Source organism: Penicillium argentinense (assembly GCF_028826775.1).
Source record: "Penicillium argentinense strain IBT 30761 chromosome Unknown utg000005l_segment0_segment0, whole genome shotgun sequence".
Classification (NCBI taxonomy): domain Eukaryota; kingdom Fungi; phylum Ascomycota; class Eurotiomycetes; order Eurotiales; family Aspergillaceae; genus Penicillium; species Penicillium argentinense.
The window spans coordinates 2732956-2748569 of NW_026622664.1; the positions used below are offsets into that span (position 1 = coordinate 2732956).

Here is a 15614-nt window from a genome sequence, read left to right on the forward strand (position 1 = left end):
TCAAGGTAATCTGTCCAATTTTCCGAGATTCTTTCAAACTAACATATTCATCTAGTGCGATTCGGTGCGCCCAAATTGTGGCTGCTGTCACAAAGCAAACCGATGCTGTCTATGGGAGCAAGATGACGACACCAGGCTGTGCTTCAAATCCGAAAATCCGTTCGCCCAAGGCCAGAATAGACGCCCTCGCAAAAGCTGATTTGGCTCCTGTCTGCAAAAGTCGACGACTCGCTGGCCGAATCCGCCCCCAAAGACGTTTCTTTTTGCTGAGCCATTGGAAACGCATGCATTCAGCTACTGGTAGACAAACTTTACCTCCTGGCCTTTGAACACCCGTGATGCCGAGCACGAGTACGGAGCATATGCTCTGCATTACTGGGATCAAGCTACGCCCGACTCGACACTTCGTTAGCTGTGTCAGCTTTCTCCTTGATTCTATTCGGAAAGGCTATGAGATCGGAGAAGGCGCTAAGTGCCGGCGATCTCGTTTATTTGCGAAGTATCAAAACTATGCGAAATGACGTCGCAAGAGTCTCGAACTAAAATATCGACCAATTACTCATTGCTACTGTGGTTTTGGGTGGCTACGACATACGTAGCATCTTGAACTAAACGAGCAGCAAGGACGCCACAATGCTAAATACTGTGCAAAATGTCACATATCAAGAAAAAGGACTCAGTCAAAGTCAATTTCCGTCCTTCCCAAGCCCTGAAACAGAGTCCGAGTCGCAAGTATTGCCTGCCATAGGACACTCCAAGGGGACTGCGGGATTTTTGCAGGCTCGCCAGCGTTGTGGGTGGATTCAAAACCCATCCCTTGATAGGATGGCCCGGCATCCACTTGTATGTGCACTGTTTCTCCTCCCACGCTCATCTCAACTAACAGGACTCAGGTTCGAGCGTGCCTTCTCCAAGGCATTGATGTTCCAGAATGGCTTCGTGATGATGATCTTTACCCAAAAGAAGATCCCGTTCTGGCGCCAGATGCACTTCTCGCTCGCAGCGCGTCCCTACGATCGAAATCATTACAAACGCTTCAAAATCCAAAATTCAGGCCAGAATCACAAGCCGATGTGCTGCGAAAACTTGCCACAGAGGCCCAAGAACTAGACGAGGCATTCGAGGTTTGGTCGAAGTCCTCTCGCGACGATTGGAAATTCTTCGTTATTTTGAGCGAGAGGCAGAGCGATGTCATATTTGAAGACCATACCCATAATTATTCGACGCACAGCCATGCAACCATCTGGAACCGCTATCGCGCTGCTCGTCTCAATTTTAACAGTATATGTTTACGGGTTATACCCAATCTTTCTAGCGATCTTTCTTGTCAGGATTGGGTTGACGATTGCTCGCAAGACGGCCAGGCTATTCTGGACTCACAAGCAACAGATATATGCCGCATTGTAGGATTTTTTTATGACTTGCAGCGGACAAGGTTTGTGTCGGAAATTCCTGTTCTCAAAGCATTTCGCCAAAGATGGCAACTCTGCTGGCCTGGCCACTTGCCATAGCTATCAGTTCGGAGTATATTTCTCAGGCTCAGAGACAATGGCTGCAAGCCAGGGTAGATTCGCTGGCAATTGCTACTTGTGCTAACTTACTTATAGCGATTGCACAAGATGGGCTTTTCAATATGTGATTTTACAATTGTTATGATCGACCCGATAACTCAGACGTCTAAGAGGTATGGAGGATTATGACGGGCAGAGCTCACTTTTCTGATTTCGCCCATTATCATAATGTTGATGCTCAGATTTGCAATGGATGGCCGAGACAACACCAAAGAAGAAAAATTATAGAAATATGTGAACCCTTCATAAAGGGTTTTGAATGATGGCTTACTCTATATGAAGCAAGACGGACTAGTAGATACATTCCAATGACACCAGAAAGAAAAGATGCAGGCAAAAAGTGGAGATTAAGAGGTTATAAGACTCTCTATGTGTGCCCAGCAATGGGCTTGGGGGTGAGACTCCTCGAGGTATTTCACTTCTTCCTCCGTCAATGCCTTTCCTCGGAGCTCAGAGGTCGTTCATCCTTTCGACAGAAGTGCAGCCCACCATCGGCACAGCCCCCTTGCCCTTCGACCACGCCAAAGTGACCTCGCTCATTTTCCAGTCCTTCTCCGTTGCGACTTTCTCGATACGGTTGATGATTTCCTCGTCGGCTGCAGTCATTCTGGGAGAGTGGGGCGACGGCCGCTTCGATCGGAGAGAGCCATCGAATCCCACTGGACGTGCCAATCTTCCAGCGTATAGAGGTGACTACGAATAAGGCCCACTCCTGTCTCATTGCAAAATCTGTTCATCTCGCGCTCTTCTTCCAGGTAGCAAAGGTTGTACTAGTTTTGCATGCTGACGAACTTGGTCCAGCCATTCCTCTCAGCGACGAACTGCAGCTGAGCAAATTAAGTTGCCCACATGGAGCTTGCTCCGATGTATCTAACCTTGCCTGATTGGACGAGGTCATGTAGTGCTTTCATTGTCTCCTCCATGGGTGTCAACGGATCGAATCGCTGGATTTGTAACAAGTCGATGTAGGAAGTATCCAGTCGTGCGAGGGAGTTTTCGACCGCATTGAACATACCGGTTCGTGTGAGGCCTAGAACACCCGTTAGGAATGTAAGAGTCATATTGAGAATGAGAGTCAACTTACCTCCTTGGTTAACATAGTCCTTGCTCTGATGCATCTGATTGGGAAAAGCAACACCAACGACGCTCAGATCTTCGCCCACGTGGAAGGCGCATTTCGTCATGATCACAACCTTCTGGTGAGGGATGTTAAACTCCTTGATAGCCTTCCCAATGGTTCCTCGCTGAGGCCATTGGAATACGAGTTCGATGTATCCCATGTGTTGATACCGCAATCATAGGCGGCTTTGAGGACCTCGAGAGATTTCTCCTCGTCCAAAATCCAAGGCGCAAACGGCTGGGGCTCGCCGAATGACATAGCATCCAGAATCGTCACGGAATCTCGAAGGCCAGACGAACCCAGCTGAGAGTATTCGACCTTGGTCGAGTCGAGTGACTTTTGGAGAGAGAGGATCGGCAAATTCATTGTGCTGGTAACGAGGATCGGAGTCGGAAGCTGTTGAGTTGCTTGTGAGAGGTTGTTAATGCAGAATAAATTGACCGGGACATTCTCTGATATTTGTACTCGTCCATCCAGAGAGCCCAAGGACACAAGCAAGGACATAAACAGAACCGGTGATAACCAACGTCCGCCCGCCACATCTCCGCGTTTTCCCCAAAACGGACTAGCGCCTTTGAGCTTAATCGGCAGGGCTACTCGACGCATCTAAGCCTTGCAGCTTCCTCGACACGCTAGCCAAATTTCGGTACCATTGCGGGTCGCGGCATTTTCCATGACTGTCCTGACGTTCCGTCATGCTTCTTTGGACTGAGTCGACTTCTCGACGAACAGCTCTTCCCGGGCCCTTCGATGCCTACAAACACCGACCGGATTTTGAACCAACCCCCAGGCAACTGCGCGCGGAATTAACAGTTTTTGAGTCATTTCGAAGACAGAAATTGCGCTTCGACTTCTTTCTATCTACTTCCTGTCGATCCAAGAGAACACAAGCCGTGCCTGATACTAGCTTGTCGTGGTTGACCTACTGTACATTGCTGTGCTCTGATTGGGCAGATTACCGGCGAAGTGAAAATTAGCCGGTCTCGTCGGCGAGCCGGTCGTCGCCCCTGCCGCGACTGCTCTTACCCACGCTCTGCTTGCGACTATCGGGGCTGACTCCTACAGCATTGATTAGGCTCCAAATGCACCCCGGCATAGAGTGAATCGCAGCGTCAACAGTCCAAATGCACAGGTCCGAATTCCGACGCCTTGACCAGCAGGTGGGGTCAAGATCGCAGAAAAGGCCAATCGCGTAAGTACGGAAACTTGACTGGCATGCTTACCATCGGTATTGTGGCATTTACTCATCGATGTTTCAGGTGTCATCGGTGTCATGCACAGAAAGTCAAGTGCTCAGGAGAGAAGCCATGCTCGAGATGCAGGAGAGCCGGCCACGCAGCACAGTGTCGATATGCAGCGCGTGACCGCAAGATACGTGTGGACGAAAGGTAATATACATGACAACTCTGGATCGTTACCCTGTCGATGACTCCAGGCCTAACGGCCATGTTACAGCTACCTTGAACAGCTCATTCAGGACAGCCAAGAGCTCCAATATCAACGTGCCCGTATGAGCCAAGAGCCACCCAGGCCCCAACTCGATCCAGCAACAGATACCGCTGCGCGGCAATCAGAAGAGGCGGGATCTGTAATTCACAATCACGCTGTTGGAGAGACACCATGGTTCCAGTGCCTCGGGTCTACTGCTTTGCCAATTTACATCAGTGAAGCAGCATGCACTGCCTTTGCTACCCGCTTGTGTCAATCTCTGAGAGGCCCAGACTCGTCAACCCCCCATCTTCCGAGATGGCGATATACCGATGAATCCACACTCGAGACTTTATTCAATACCGAGGTGCAATGGCCTAGTCTGGTCTACGCCAAGTTGCTTGTTAAAACGGCTTTGGGTCATGTGAACCCTGCGTTTCACTTGGTTCTCAGAAAGGAAACGCTCGACGTGCTGCACGGCATTTATCAAAGAGAAGAATTTGATAACCCTGGGCTGAAATGCAAGTATTTTGCGCTTTTCGCCGTTGGTGAGGCCTTTTCGACAGTCTACGATACATCCAACACTTCCGCCATGCCGGGATCTGCATATTTTGCTCGGGCTATGAGTCTTCTTCAAATTATCCCGGAAAGACCAAGTATGAACCACATTGAGAGTTTGTTGCTTCTGGTACGTTAAATCTCTCTTTCATGCGTCTACTAATCATGATGCTAATTACTGAGAAGGCATACTTCTGTCAGTTTATAAACAGGTTTCACTCAGCCTATCTCTTAGTCGGAAATGCTTTACGCCTTAGCTTGAGCCTCGGTTTGAACTACAATGTTCCGCAAAATCAAAACCTACATCCAGTGGAAAGAGAACACCGCGTACGTATATGGTGGTCGATATACATGCTCGACCGCTTCTGGGGATCAAAAGCCGGCTTCCCTGTACAAATTCACGACGATGATGTTCATGTCGACCTTCCCTCAAGCTCACTTTCCGACACTTATCCCGAGCACTTCTCAGATAGTACTTATCAAGTTGCGACCCTAGATCTTGCCAGGATTGTCGGCAACACAACCAGAGAGATATACACTAGGAAGAAATCCGTTGAAAGCTTTCTCCAGCGCGAACAAAAGCTTTTGATTCAACTGAAGCGATGGGTGCAGACGCTTCCTGACCCACTCAGACTTCAGGCGGATAGACCCAACTCGAAATACACGGTTTTTCTCCATCTTCAATTCAGCTATGTGAGTTGCCAAAGTACCGATAAATCCTTATCTTATACTGACTATCGCAGTGCGTCATCTTGGCAATCCGACCGGTATTACTCAATCTACTCATCTGTCACATCAAGAACCATTCAACTCCAGCGACTGATGAGGTGACTCCGATTGTAGGGGTCCTGAGCGAGGCGTGCATCCACGCCGCACGATATTGCCTCAAGCTCTGTGTCGAAGAGTGGACAGGTGGATCGGTAGCTATTTTCGGCTACGCGTTTCCGGTTTACCTATTCTCATCGGCATTAGTCCTCGTCATATCAAGTCTTTTGCCGATAGGAAACCCTAAAGACATTGCATCTGTTGATATCGCAGCAGAGATCCTTAGGGTTCTGAGCGCCTCGAATAGTCTAGCAGCCAAGGATCTGCACGAACATCTTCAGCGTGTTTGTCAGTGTTTGAAGGAGCGCCGGGATGAGCGCACTTTCCCTCAAACATGTGAGGAAGCAGCCCCCTTGATCGCGGATCCAACCGTGCAGCTACCCCTTGAAGATCGTGGGCCCTCGCCCGTCCCCGGCTCCTCCATTGAATACAGGGCACTACCCACCTCAACAATCGTCGATCCAACAAGTCCCTATTTGACGACTGAAATGACTTTGCACAACCCACTATTGCAAGATTTTTTGTCGCAGCCTGCTGTGGATGTAGGGTCCTGGGATGCGCCGGAAATACCGAATGACTTTGACGCGGCCTTTTGGTGGACTGGCAGTATGTGCACAGAATGAAGCTTATCGACTTGTCAAATTAATTTATTTATGTCATATTTCGAGTTCATAATCGATGCTTGAAGTTACGTGCACCAGTTTGTTGAAAAATCATTGCCGAAATGTGGGACAAGTCGCGGGCCCGACCGGCATTTCTCACGTTCGCCGTAGCGCGGAAGACAAAGATCCACTCGAGTACTGCTAATAAAATGCGAACAACACCGTCGGGTAGCGCTCACTACACATCTCATACTTCCCAATCCAAAAATGGAGGCAAAGTACACGTACTCATTTTTTCGGGTATCCAAGACGGATAACATCCATGCCGCCGCTCAAAAATACCGGGATCTCCGACTGCGAGCTTTGAAGGCCTCGCCCAAATCCTTCGCATCTACATATGAGCTAGAGGCGGCCTTTTCAGACGCCGAATGGATCAATCGCCTGATCGTAATTGACCGTGAAGTTTTCATTTGCGCCGCAAATCCGTTGAACGGAGAAACGACAGATCACCATGCAGCAGACTGGATTGGCCAGGTCACCCTTCGCGGGCCTATATCACAAACCGACTTCGCCCTCCCTGTTGAGTCCGGACAGCCCGATCTTAAAACCGATGCCGAGGAAGAACGATGGCAGATGCTGAGCCTGTTCACACTTCCTGAGCATCGCGGAAACGGACTTGGCGGGAAATTATGCAAGGAGGCGATTGACTATTTGCGGACATATCAGCCAACCCCTCGTCATATTCATGTGCGCCTCATGGTCAAGCCAGAGAATCATGCTACTGTGAAGCTGTATGAGCGTCTGAGATTTGTGATTGTTGGAAAATGCACCCTTGCCGAGGCGCTTAGGGCAAATGGCGACAGTCACCTTTTGCCGAAAGACACGAGCGGTTCGATATATACAGATCGGGCGGGGCTCATTATGTCTTTTCATATGCAGCGCTCTTGAAGAGTCATAGTTCTAGAGTGGTACGGACTTTTTCAATAAAGCAATGTCTGTGCGTTTATAAATTGCAAATTAAAGTCATAATACAGAAAGCCAGCGCTTTCCTCGCCATGATTCCTCGGAATCTTGAGCCACGTGGTAGGTCTATTTTCTACGTGGAAGAAAATTCAAAGATCTATCAGTTAACTTCGTCAACTCTATAGTGATCATTGATATTAAGGTCTTTAAGAACAAGCATCTAGGAATATTTACTGGGTACAGAATCATCAGATATTTGACGATGTTGTATTGTCCGATAAATGTTACGAACAAGTGTAGATGGTCCAGCGGGATGGCAGAGCTGGTATTCGCAGTTGTAGGCGTTCCACGAGGGTTCCAACGAGGCGATCAGGATATGGAAGTGGGTTTAAATCCAGATCGACCCTCAAAAAGTGGCCCTGCACAATATCAGTTAAACGGGCAGGCATCGTCGCGCCAACGGAGTGAATGTGTGGGTGTATACACCGCTTCTGATTGGCCAGGTATCTGGACGTACCCATATCGCTCCAGATTTCTCTTCTTCTTTCTTCCCCAACTTATTCTTGCTCTTCATTACTGTTTTATACCTCCAGTCTTTCCCCGCTTTGAGGACTCTCGACGGTAACATGTTATCTTGAACATGCCGCTTGCGCACATGGGCCAGGGGGGGGGGGGGGTTCTTGTGCAGTCCAGTGCTTGGGCTATAATCTGGGGGCCACAGTGATGACCTTTCTTTTTTGTTCTCTTTTTTTTTCATTGAAAAAAGTAAGAAAAACTTCATCAATTGGTCGGCATATCCGGTCGTTTAGAGAAGAATCTTGTGCTCTGGCTCCGCTCATCGTGAAAGATAATCCAGAGCGCCTTTTCTTCCAGGCTTTCCTCCTGTAGGATTGAACATCTCCGTTGATACCACTGAGAGCTACTCGTTGCCTTATTCTATGACAGTGACCGAGCGCCGTCTCGAATCCACCGATTGGCGTTACCAAAAATTCGCAGCTTATTCAATGATAATCACACTTATACTCTCATTTCTCAACACAGAATTCAAATGTGAAACCAGTATAGATTAGTAAAGCTAGTTTCGCGATCGTCACAGTAAACTATCCTCGCTAAGACACCTAAGCTATAAGTAGTCGGATACGAAGTGTAAGGTCTTCTTCTCTGACGGAGAAGCCGACAGAAACGGTGTTGGACGTATGCAAGTAACGCTGAAGGGACTTCTGGCAAGCCTCCAGGACAGTAACAGTGATCAAAGGAGAGTTTTAGAATTATTTATCCCACACATGCCGGCCGGTCCGCATCCAGAATACCATTTCCAGGAGTCAAACATTATATCCATCTGTAGTAGCAGCGTTGCGCTAGGTGTCGGTGAAATTCTCCTCGAGAAATTGATGGAAGGCCCAGGCGATGGGGCGAATTGAGAGGCATACGATCAGGGGGCGGACGTGAATGGATTCGCGGTGTTGCAACCGAAGAGGGACAGGCCGGAGTTGAGGCCGAGATTAAGGGAGGTATCGAGATCGGGTACCGGAGGCAAGAAGGTGTCGCTGGCTATGTTGGTGGGGATTTAATGTTCCTATTAGGTAGTGGTTAGTGCTGAGCCGGTTTGACGGATAGGAAACAAGAGCCGGAGTGCGGCCGTTCGGGGTACCTGGGAAGGCGTGAGGATTGACAGCCATGACTCGTGGGGTGCGTTCTGTGTTTATCAAGTCGGGGTCGACATTAATGAGTGCAAACAATGGATTTGCAGATCCTCTGCAGAGGGGCCAAAGTGACGGCCGCACGCTAGACCGTATCAGGGACCCAGATTGGACTCTGCTACTGAGATACATCTGTCACTCATTGAGAACGTTGAGGCAGCGATCCGCCCAGGGCTCAGGGCAACAAGTAGGAGCGATTGACGCCGCGATAATCACTTGATTAACTAGAACTGACACTGCTGACTTTGAACGTTCCAACCACTTGTCAGCTCCTTTGCTTGGGCCATTTCCTTTTCTGTCGGCATATTGACAACCATCAAATACAATACTTTCTGTATAAAGGAGTCAGTATCAATTCCCTCGTAGTTGCTAGTATCACCAGGGGTGTCATACCGAGTTGAAAAGCTTGCCCAGGTTCAGAAGTCCACCATCGCCCCTTTGCTGGGGGTACTGCTGTGAGTTACCTGGGATAGACCCATGTTGTGGGTACTGTCTATGCTTGTCGCTCTCCTCGTGAAAATCCGATCTATAATAATAAGGAGTAGGGGGGTTGTTGCCGTTGCTGAATGGCGTTCGCTGTTGGTCTCGATCACTCAATGCCTGCGCAGCTAGGCCAATCAGCCCAAGCGGTCCACCCCCAAGCCCACCGGCACGTCCTGTCCCTCTCCCCATATCACCTCTCGATGCAAAGCCGCGAATCTGGGCCTGGAATTCTCCTATTTGGTGCGTTGGATCGGCGTATTTGGAACTGAACGTTGGCTTTCCGGCTTGATTGAGATGACTGCTTGGGTTCTCGGCAAACTATTGGAGGTTAGCTATCTCGTGAAGCTCTCGTGGACTGGAAGACACCTGTACTCACAAACTTTGCTTGTGCCCTTCGGTCCATATAATCGTCAACAAAAAGTTTTCCGCGCTCCATCTTCTTCTTAAAGCCTTTCTGCTCGTCCTTTGACACGGTAGCGAGAAAATCAAGACCTGGGAAGACGAGCTGGGCTGTCTTTATTGATACCATTCCATTATTGACTCCGTTAGAAGACTGGAACTTGTGAGACATCTTCCCCTGGCTATCAATCGAGTTTTGAATCGTAGTGTTGATGTCGATGTTCGTTCGAGGACCGAATGATGAGCTGTCCCATGCCATGACAAGGCAGAAGAGGCCGCGAGGACGGAAAAATTCTTCGTTTAGCTTATCAAGCGCCTTGTTTTGTCTGTCCGGGGCATATCTATTAGCATAGCTTCATTCTCCCAGCAATCAAGAGATGGATGCTCTTACCGATGCCGACCCTGTATCTCAATTGCAATCGTAGTAGCGACCATGATAGCTATCGAAACCGCAGTGGAGATTGCAGATGGTAGTGGAGAAGCCGCAAGGGATGCCAGGTTGAGAGCATTGATCCATGGATTGGCGAGACTCGCTTCATTGAACGTCTCGATGAAATCGAACCAGGTCTCCTGATCGAGGCCGACATTCTGTAGGTCTAGTGCGTATGCTCTAATGAACCCTCGTTTCTTGTCCTTGGGCCGTCGCTGCGGGATGGCGACAGGATAGGTAAGCTTGGGTGCCGGGTGTGTCTCATGCGGTGATAACGATAGCGGGGTGGAGGGTGGCGGCCGGCGTTGCAGGAAAGCAGCAATGACTTTGTCGGGGTTGGCGACTCCTCCTTTGCTCTTGCGGGGCTTTTTGGTCTCGATCACCACATCCTGTGCTTCGTTCAGCTCCCACGAGCGCTCAATTTCCTTATACGCGGGAGGGTCCTTTGCATCGGGATCCGCTTTCGTCTCCGTTGGGAGAGGTGCCTCGCCTGAAGACAGAGATCGAGAAGTGGAAGATGAGCTGCGTTTTTGCTGTTCATACTGGCTCTGTTCATGCGCCTCACTCTCGCGCTTCATTTTGGCTGTTTTTCTCGCCTTTTTGTAGCCTCGCACTTCGGATACAAAGCCAATCCCGGCAACGACACCTTGAGCGATGGTGCCGAGTGGGCCTTGCGAATTATTCATTTTGAGTTCAGTGCTGCTGCAGGATATGAAAAAATTTAATAAGTGCAATCCGGGAATTTGAAGGGTCTAGCAGTCTTCTTATAACCACAAAGAGTCTTCCTGAGGTTGGGCTGATCAAGGGCGCAGTTTCCGGATTAGGTATGCGTTGCGATTTTCGCAATCAACTTAAGACACCAGCGAACAGCTCACAACGCACGATGGATGGGATGCAAATCAAAAAGCTGCATTCTTAGCACACCTGGATAAGATTGCAGTAGCACCGCCCCCTCGCAATGGTTCCTCCGACAAGCTTCTTTGCAGGAATGGCGTAGCCCCACTTGTTCCCGTTTAGGCATGCAGATTGTACGCTAAGCATCCATATTCGACGCCTATTGGACAATTGTCTCGGTCCATGCCGCGATCTGTCTGCAATGTCCCTTTTGAGGTTATCCTCACGTTCTAAGGTTAGAAACTCTGGCCTTAAATTTATCATTCCTGCTCAGCTTTGCACGAGACATTACTCTGATTAATTCTAGACCCATTCGGAATTGCATTCGGAAATGGGTTTCTCGACATCAGGTGACTTTAGTGATTGCTGTTTCTTCGTGGGGCGTAATGCGCAAGTGATCACCCAACAATATATTTTCCCATGTCACACTAGCATCCTCATCCAGCCGGCTAGACCACGCGATAATATACAGAACCTTGGATACTGGTCGTGGAGAGAAAATTGATATAGCCCCACTGATAACGACGTTCATCATGATGGAAGAAAATATAGTCTGATATGCAGATTAAACTGATCCACAGTGCGGACGAAAAGGAAGGTCTGCTTGATAATTCAAAAAAATCACTAAATTTTTACCTTCTGGGTGCCATGGTCTAGTGGTATGACGACACATTGTGGCTGTACAGTACTGTGTTAGCCCCGGTTCGATTCCGGGTGGCGCCACTTTTTTTTGTTTTTGACATTGGTGATATCAGCCACACACAGGGCAATCCTCCTAGAAATGTATTTGAAACAAAATAAGATAACAAACATATTGAATCTGGGAAAAAGTAGTCTCCAAACAACCTGAAAGCAAACAAATACAATTTATTGCTCGTGTCAATGATTTAAGAGTTGCTGTTGGCATGAGCACTGGTCCGGCACAATATCATGTACACACACTGCACCATGTAACCACTCTAAGCTCCCGCGAATTCCCATGATTGATATAAGTCCAGAAAAGCTGATCTTACAAGCATAACTATACGTCAATGAGCTGACTCTTTTCCAAACTCGTATCCATGTAAACCTACTACCGACTCGTCCATTTGTTGACACATCGCTAACCAAATCTAGGAATTCTTCCACCACCTGATAGATTCAAGATTTCCAAAATCGTCAGCCTCAGGTGCCATGGTCTAGTGGTATGACGACACATTGTGGCCGTACAATCCTGTGTTAGCCCCGGTTCTATTCCGGGTGGCGCCAGGTATCTTTTTGCTTCTCGTCTGTTCGAATGTCTTTTTAGCCTAATCGAGACACTGTAGAACAATCAGTAGAAGAAGTTGAGACTGAGTGGGTTTAAGCATGTATTAACTATGGCCCATGTGAGGAGAAGGTGAGGCAGGCCATATAACAAGGTCCACCCTGTCTGTATTATGACTAGACCTTTGCCGATAATTTATCGTCTGTCCAGAAAGAATATGACCACCGGTGTCAGACTCGTGGGGTGGGTCTCTAACCTGCGCAGACGCATATCGTGGAGGATAAAGATGGCAATTGATGTCGACAGCGGTATTGGATTTGAAATCGAATCCAACTGCGCGTTTGATTATTAAAAAGGCGGATGGCTGTGATTTTGTTTATTTGAGTGAGAACTCTTGAATAGCTACTATGTGACGCTCTACGAGATGACACAGCCGCTTGTCCAGACAGAGAAGCCAGCAGTGCTGGCTAAGTCTGATACTTGGAATACTTGAGATCTCTAACTTGGAGAGAGAACAAAATACAACCGCTGGCCTTGTATCGGTGTTGTCTCAAATATTTTCGCTACGTGAAAGAATTGATTGTGGAAGAATAACCTCCAGCAAGAAGTCAAGTAGTCTATGCATTTTCACCTTGGTCTGTCATCCACGGGCTTGCCTGACCAAGCACATACATCAAAGTGATCGCTGGCAAGAAGAGCCTTTTGCTACCCAGGGGAAAACTTGTAGTGCAGTAAATGAGAACAGAACCCAGGGGACCGATCGTTTTTGTCCTTCGTCCCAAAAAATTTTATACTCTGGCGTAGGCGAGGGTAGCAAAAAAAACTGGATGGTAAAAAGATATGGCGCCACCCGGAATCGAACCGGGGCTAACACAGGATTGTACGGCCACAATGTGTCGTCATACCACTAGACCATGGCACCTGATGGCTGACAAATTTGTCAAACAGGCTGTAGTTATCTAAACAGACGAAGAGAAGATGCTGCCGATCTTAAAATACCTACGTAGGATCCACACACCTTACTGGAATTGTATAGGGCCTCAGAATCGTATTTTTAAATTTTTGAACTAACCCTAGACATTCAATCTACGACCAAAAATGCTCTTCATTCCACGCGACCAAAAAAGAATCGTCACATGTGTCACGGTCGCATACCGCTTAGAACAGAGAACATCATGCATCATCTTTTCCCTCACAAGCACTTTGCAATCTTGGGCCATAGGATTCTGCTAGGATGTCTTGCTGCATGCGCGTACCTCTGTACATTTACGCAATCAGCCCGGTGGATCATTGTCGGGTTTGTCAAATCTTCTTCATTGGCCCATATCCCAAATAAGCAATTTCATCCAAAGCTTTCCCAGTATGGCGAGAACTCGACACAAGTCCTTGTATTACCGGCTGAAATTCTAACCACAAGCCCCGACCTTTTTGGGAGCTACGGGTGAGACACTAAATGCGATTCATTTCCTTTGCTAGTTTCACAGCGCCGAGAAATCTGTTTTGCGATGGTCGGGGATTCTCTTGAGGTCAGGTAAAAGATGGTTAGACGATATACTGTCACCAATTATGCTACCTTCCAGGTTGCTGCTCTTGAATTATACAAGCTTGTCAGTTTCTGTCACTGGGTGATTTTTCCAGAGTATCCGTCGGGATTGGGATTGAGTCGACGGTCAACGCTAGTCCACTGACATGGTAAATAGTACATATAAACTTCGGTGAACAAGGCGCTCTCTAATACTTTCGTTAGCGTAACGCAGGCCAATAACAGCCCAAAACAATTCGGTGGACTCGTATAGCCCTTTGGCTTTCCTCGGCAATACAAAACTCCCCCAGTAAATTCTATTGCCCACCTGGAACCAGCGCGGATGTCATCTGGTGCTCGATAACCCCGTCCCTGGAGGTCGCTGGCCCGGCCGATTAGAAGATTTTTGAATGGTATTTAATGAGACGATAGCAAACAAGATTAAATGAACGGAAATAGTCGATGTCCAAAAAAATTAACAATTATAAATAGATATTTTAAAAAATGCGAAAAAAAAAGTGGCGCCACCCGGAATCGAACCGGGGCTAACACAGGATTGTACAACCACAATGTGTCGTCATACCACTAGACCATGGCACCTGATCGTTGTATCAAATTCAGATTTTGACATTATCATCCACAACAATCAGGCCAACGATTCCACCACGTCATAGAAAAGTGGACACACAGAACAGCTCGGGGCTCACGACTGCATCGGACCAATTGAAATACTCATTTGCAATAATGTTATCCAATGCGACCGTTCTGAAATGGTGGCGGTCTGCCACAATCCGCTTTCTGCCATGCCGTGACAGTAGCCAAGACATTACTAGAGGCCGTGGTCAAGTCGCTTTGGTCAATGCCTACCCGAAGATAAAGTCGCAAAAGAAGTTCACAGATGAAAGGGAAAAGCCCAGCCCGAAGTTAGTTAATGGCATCGGATGCCTTTGATGCAGCGATGGAGTATAATTCGTCGTACACACGGCCTTGGATACCGGCAAACTCCACGATAACCAGGCTCATCATGTCCCATGGGCGGTGCTTTGGATCAGTTGAAGGAGTAATGAGATCTGCGTCGATATCGTGATCAGGGAAGTGAGACGCCAGCCCCAAGTTTAGGGAGATGTTATTGTCGATAGTATAAAGTGACCAGAAGGCATGTCGTTTCGATTCAGCAACGGAGGAGTTGTCGCTTGTCAGCGTGTTTGACCTGTGGTGCCCCATCGATTGGCGCATATTAAATGCTAGGGACAGATATGTCCAACAGCGCTGCAGATCTGACTCTTCCTGGGATTTGATGACCTGGGACACTCAGCTTCTAGTTTGGTGGCGCTCTCGAGGGGAGAGGCTTACGCCGATGAGCAACGTTTGGATTTTTCAAGGGTGGGATTGACTATCGTCTCATTGCTTTGTAGAAAGAACGAAATCTGCCGTTCGCAAAAGGCCGCACTCGGCGATAGATCATAATGGGCGAGGTCGGCAGGTTTCTCGTGCATATAGTCTCGGATGATGTAGTATAGTAAGCCATCTAGTAAAGACAGCGACCCAGCAGCGACTGGTTGGAGTGGAAAGTACACCGATTGACAAAGGAATTCTAGTTGCTGGTAATCTCTCCAGGTCTGACTGACTAGGAAGAATGGAGGTTGGGCTGTAGATAGTTAATCATTACCAGCCATCCAATATAGACCGAATATATTGTCGAGCCAGGAAGAAGTATACAGATGATAGATAAAGCGACGATGCACTCTGACAACCAGATACATCAAGCACCTGGACAAAATATAGCATACCTTTCACTCGTTTCACTATAGCGACGACAAGCTCAACTGGTAATAGCTGTTCTCTGGAGAATTCGGGTTCCGGTGGTCTCTGA

At 48.1% G+C, this 15614-nt stretch overlaps 6 protein-coding genes across 6 annotated transcripts; 3 read left to right on the plus strand and 3 right to left on the minus strand.

Annotated features, from left to right (window-relative positions):
- Positions 1 to 825: 825 nt before the first annotated feature.
- N7532_005823 (uncharacterized protein) lies at positions 826 to 2274 on the plus strand (the record flags this gene model as incomplete). The annotated part of the gene is made up of 3 exons (XM_056618317.1): positions 826 to 843; positions 894 to 1435; positions 1953 to 2274. The coding sequence occupies 3 exons, from the start codon at positions 826 to 828 to the stop codon at positions 2272 to 2274; spliced, it is 882 nt and encodes a 293-aa protein (XP_056474476.1).
- A 67-nt stretch (positions 2275 to 2341) lies between these two features.
- Positions 2342 to 3057, minus strand: N7532_005824 (aldo-keto reductase; the record flags this gene model as incomplete). Its single annotated transcript, XM_056618318.1, has 4 exons — positions 2342 to 2392; positions 2447 to 2601; positions 2656 to 2811; positions 2862 to 3057. 4 exons carry the CDS (start codon positions 3055 to 3057, stop codon positions 2342 to 2344), a joined length of 558 nt encoding a protein of 185 aa, XP_056474477.1.
- A 758-nt stretch (positions 3058 to 3815) lies between these two features.
- Positions 3816 to 7052, plus strand: N7532_005825 (transcription factor domain-containing protein; the record flags this gene model as incomplete). The annotated part of the gene is made up of 5 exons (XM_056618319.1): positions 3816 to 3883; positions 4147 to 4807; positions 4864 to 5370; positions 5421 to 6108; positions 6337 to 7052. 5 exons carry the CDS (start codon positions 3816 to 3818, stop codon positions 7050 to 7052), a joined length of 2640 nt encoding a protein of 879 aa, XP_056474478.1.
- Positions 7053 to 8991: 1939 nt separating this feature from the next.
- N7532_005826 (uncharacterized protein) lies at positions 8992 to 10765 on the minus strand (the record flags this gene model as incomplete). The annotated part of the gene is made up of 4 exons (XM_056618320.1): positions 8992 to 9099; positions 9161 to 9568; positions 9627 to 9990; positions 10041 to 10765. The coding sequence occupies 4 exons, from the start codon at positions 10763 to 10765 to the stop codon at positions 8992 to 8994; spliced, it is 1605 nt and encodes a 534-aa protein (XP_056474479.1).
- A 2294-nt stretch (positions 10766 to 13059) lies between these two features.
- N7532_005827 (uncharacterized protein) lies at positions 13060 to 14415 on the plus strand (the record flags this gene model as incomplete). Its single annotated transcript, XM_056618321.1, has 2 exons — positions 13060 to 13099; positions 14234 to 14415. The coding sequence occupies 2 exons, from the start codon at positions 13060 to 13062 to the stop codon at positions 14413 to 14415; spliced, it is 222 nt and encodes a 73-aa protein (XP_056474480.1).
- A 250-nt stretch (positions 14416 to 14665) lies between these two features.
- N7532_005828 (fungal specific transcription factor domain-containing protein) lies at positions 14666 to 14977 on the minus strand (the record flags this gene model as incomplete). Its single annotated transcript, XM_056618322.1, has 1 exon — positions 14666 to 14977. The coding sequence occupies one exon, from the start codon at positions 14975 to 14977 to the stop codon at positions 14666 to 14668; it is 312 nt and encodes a 103-aa protein (XP_056474481.1).
- Between the last annotated feature and the right edge of the window lie 637 nt (positions 14978 to 15614).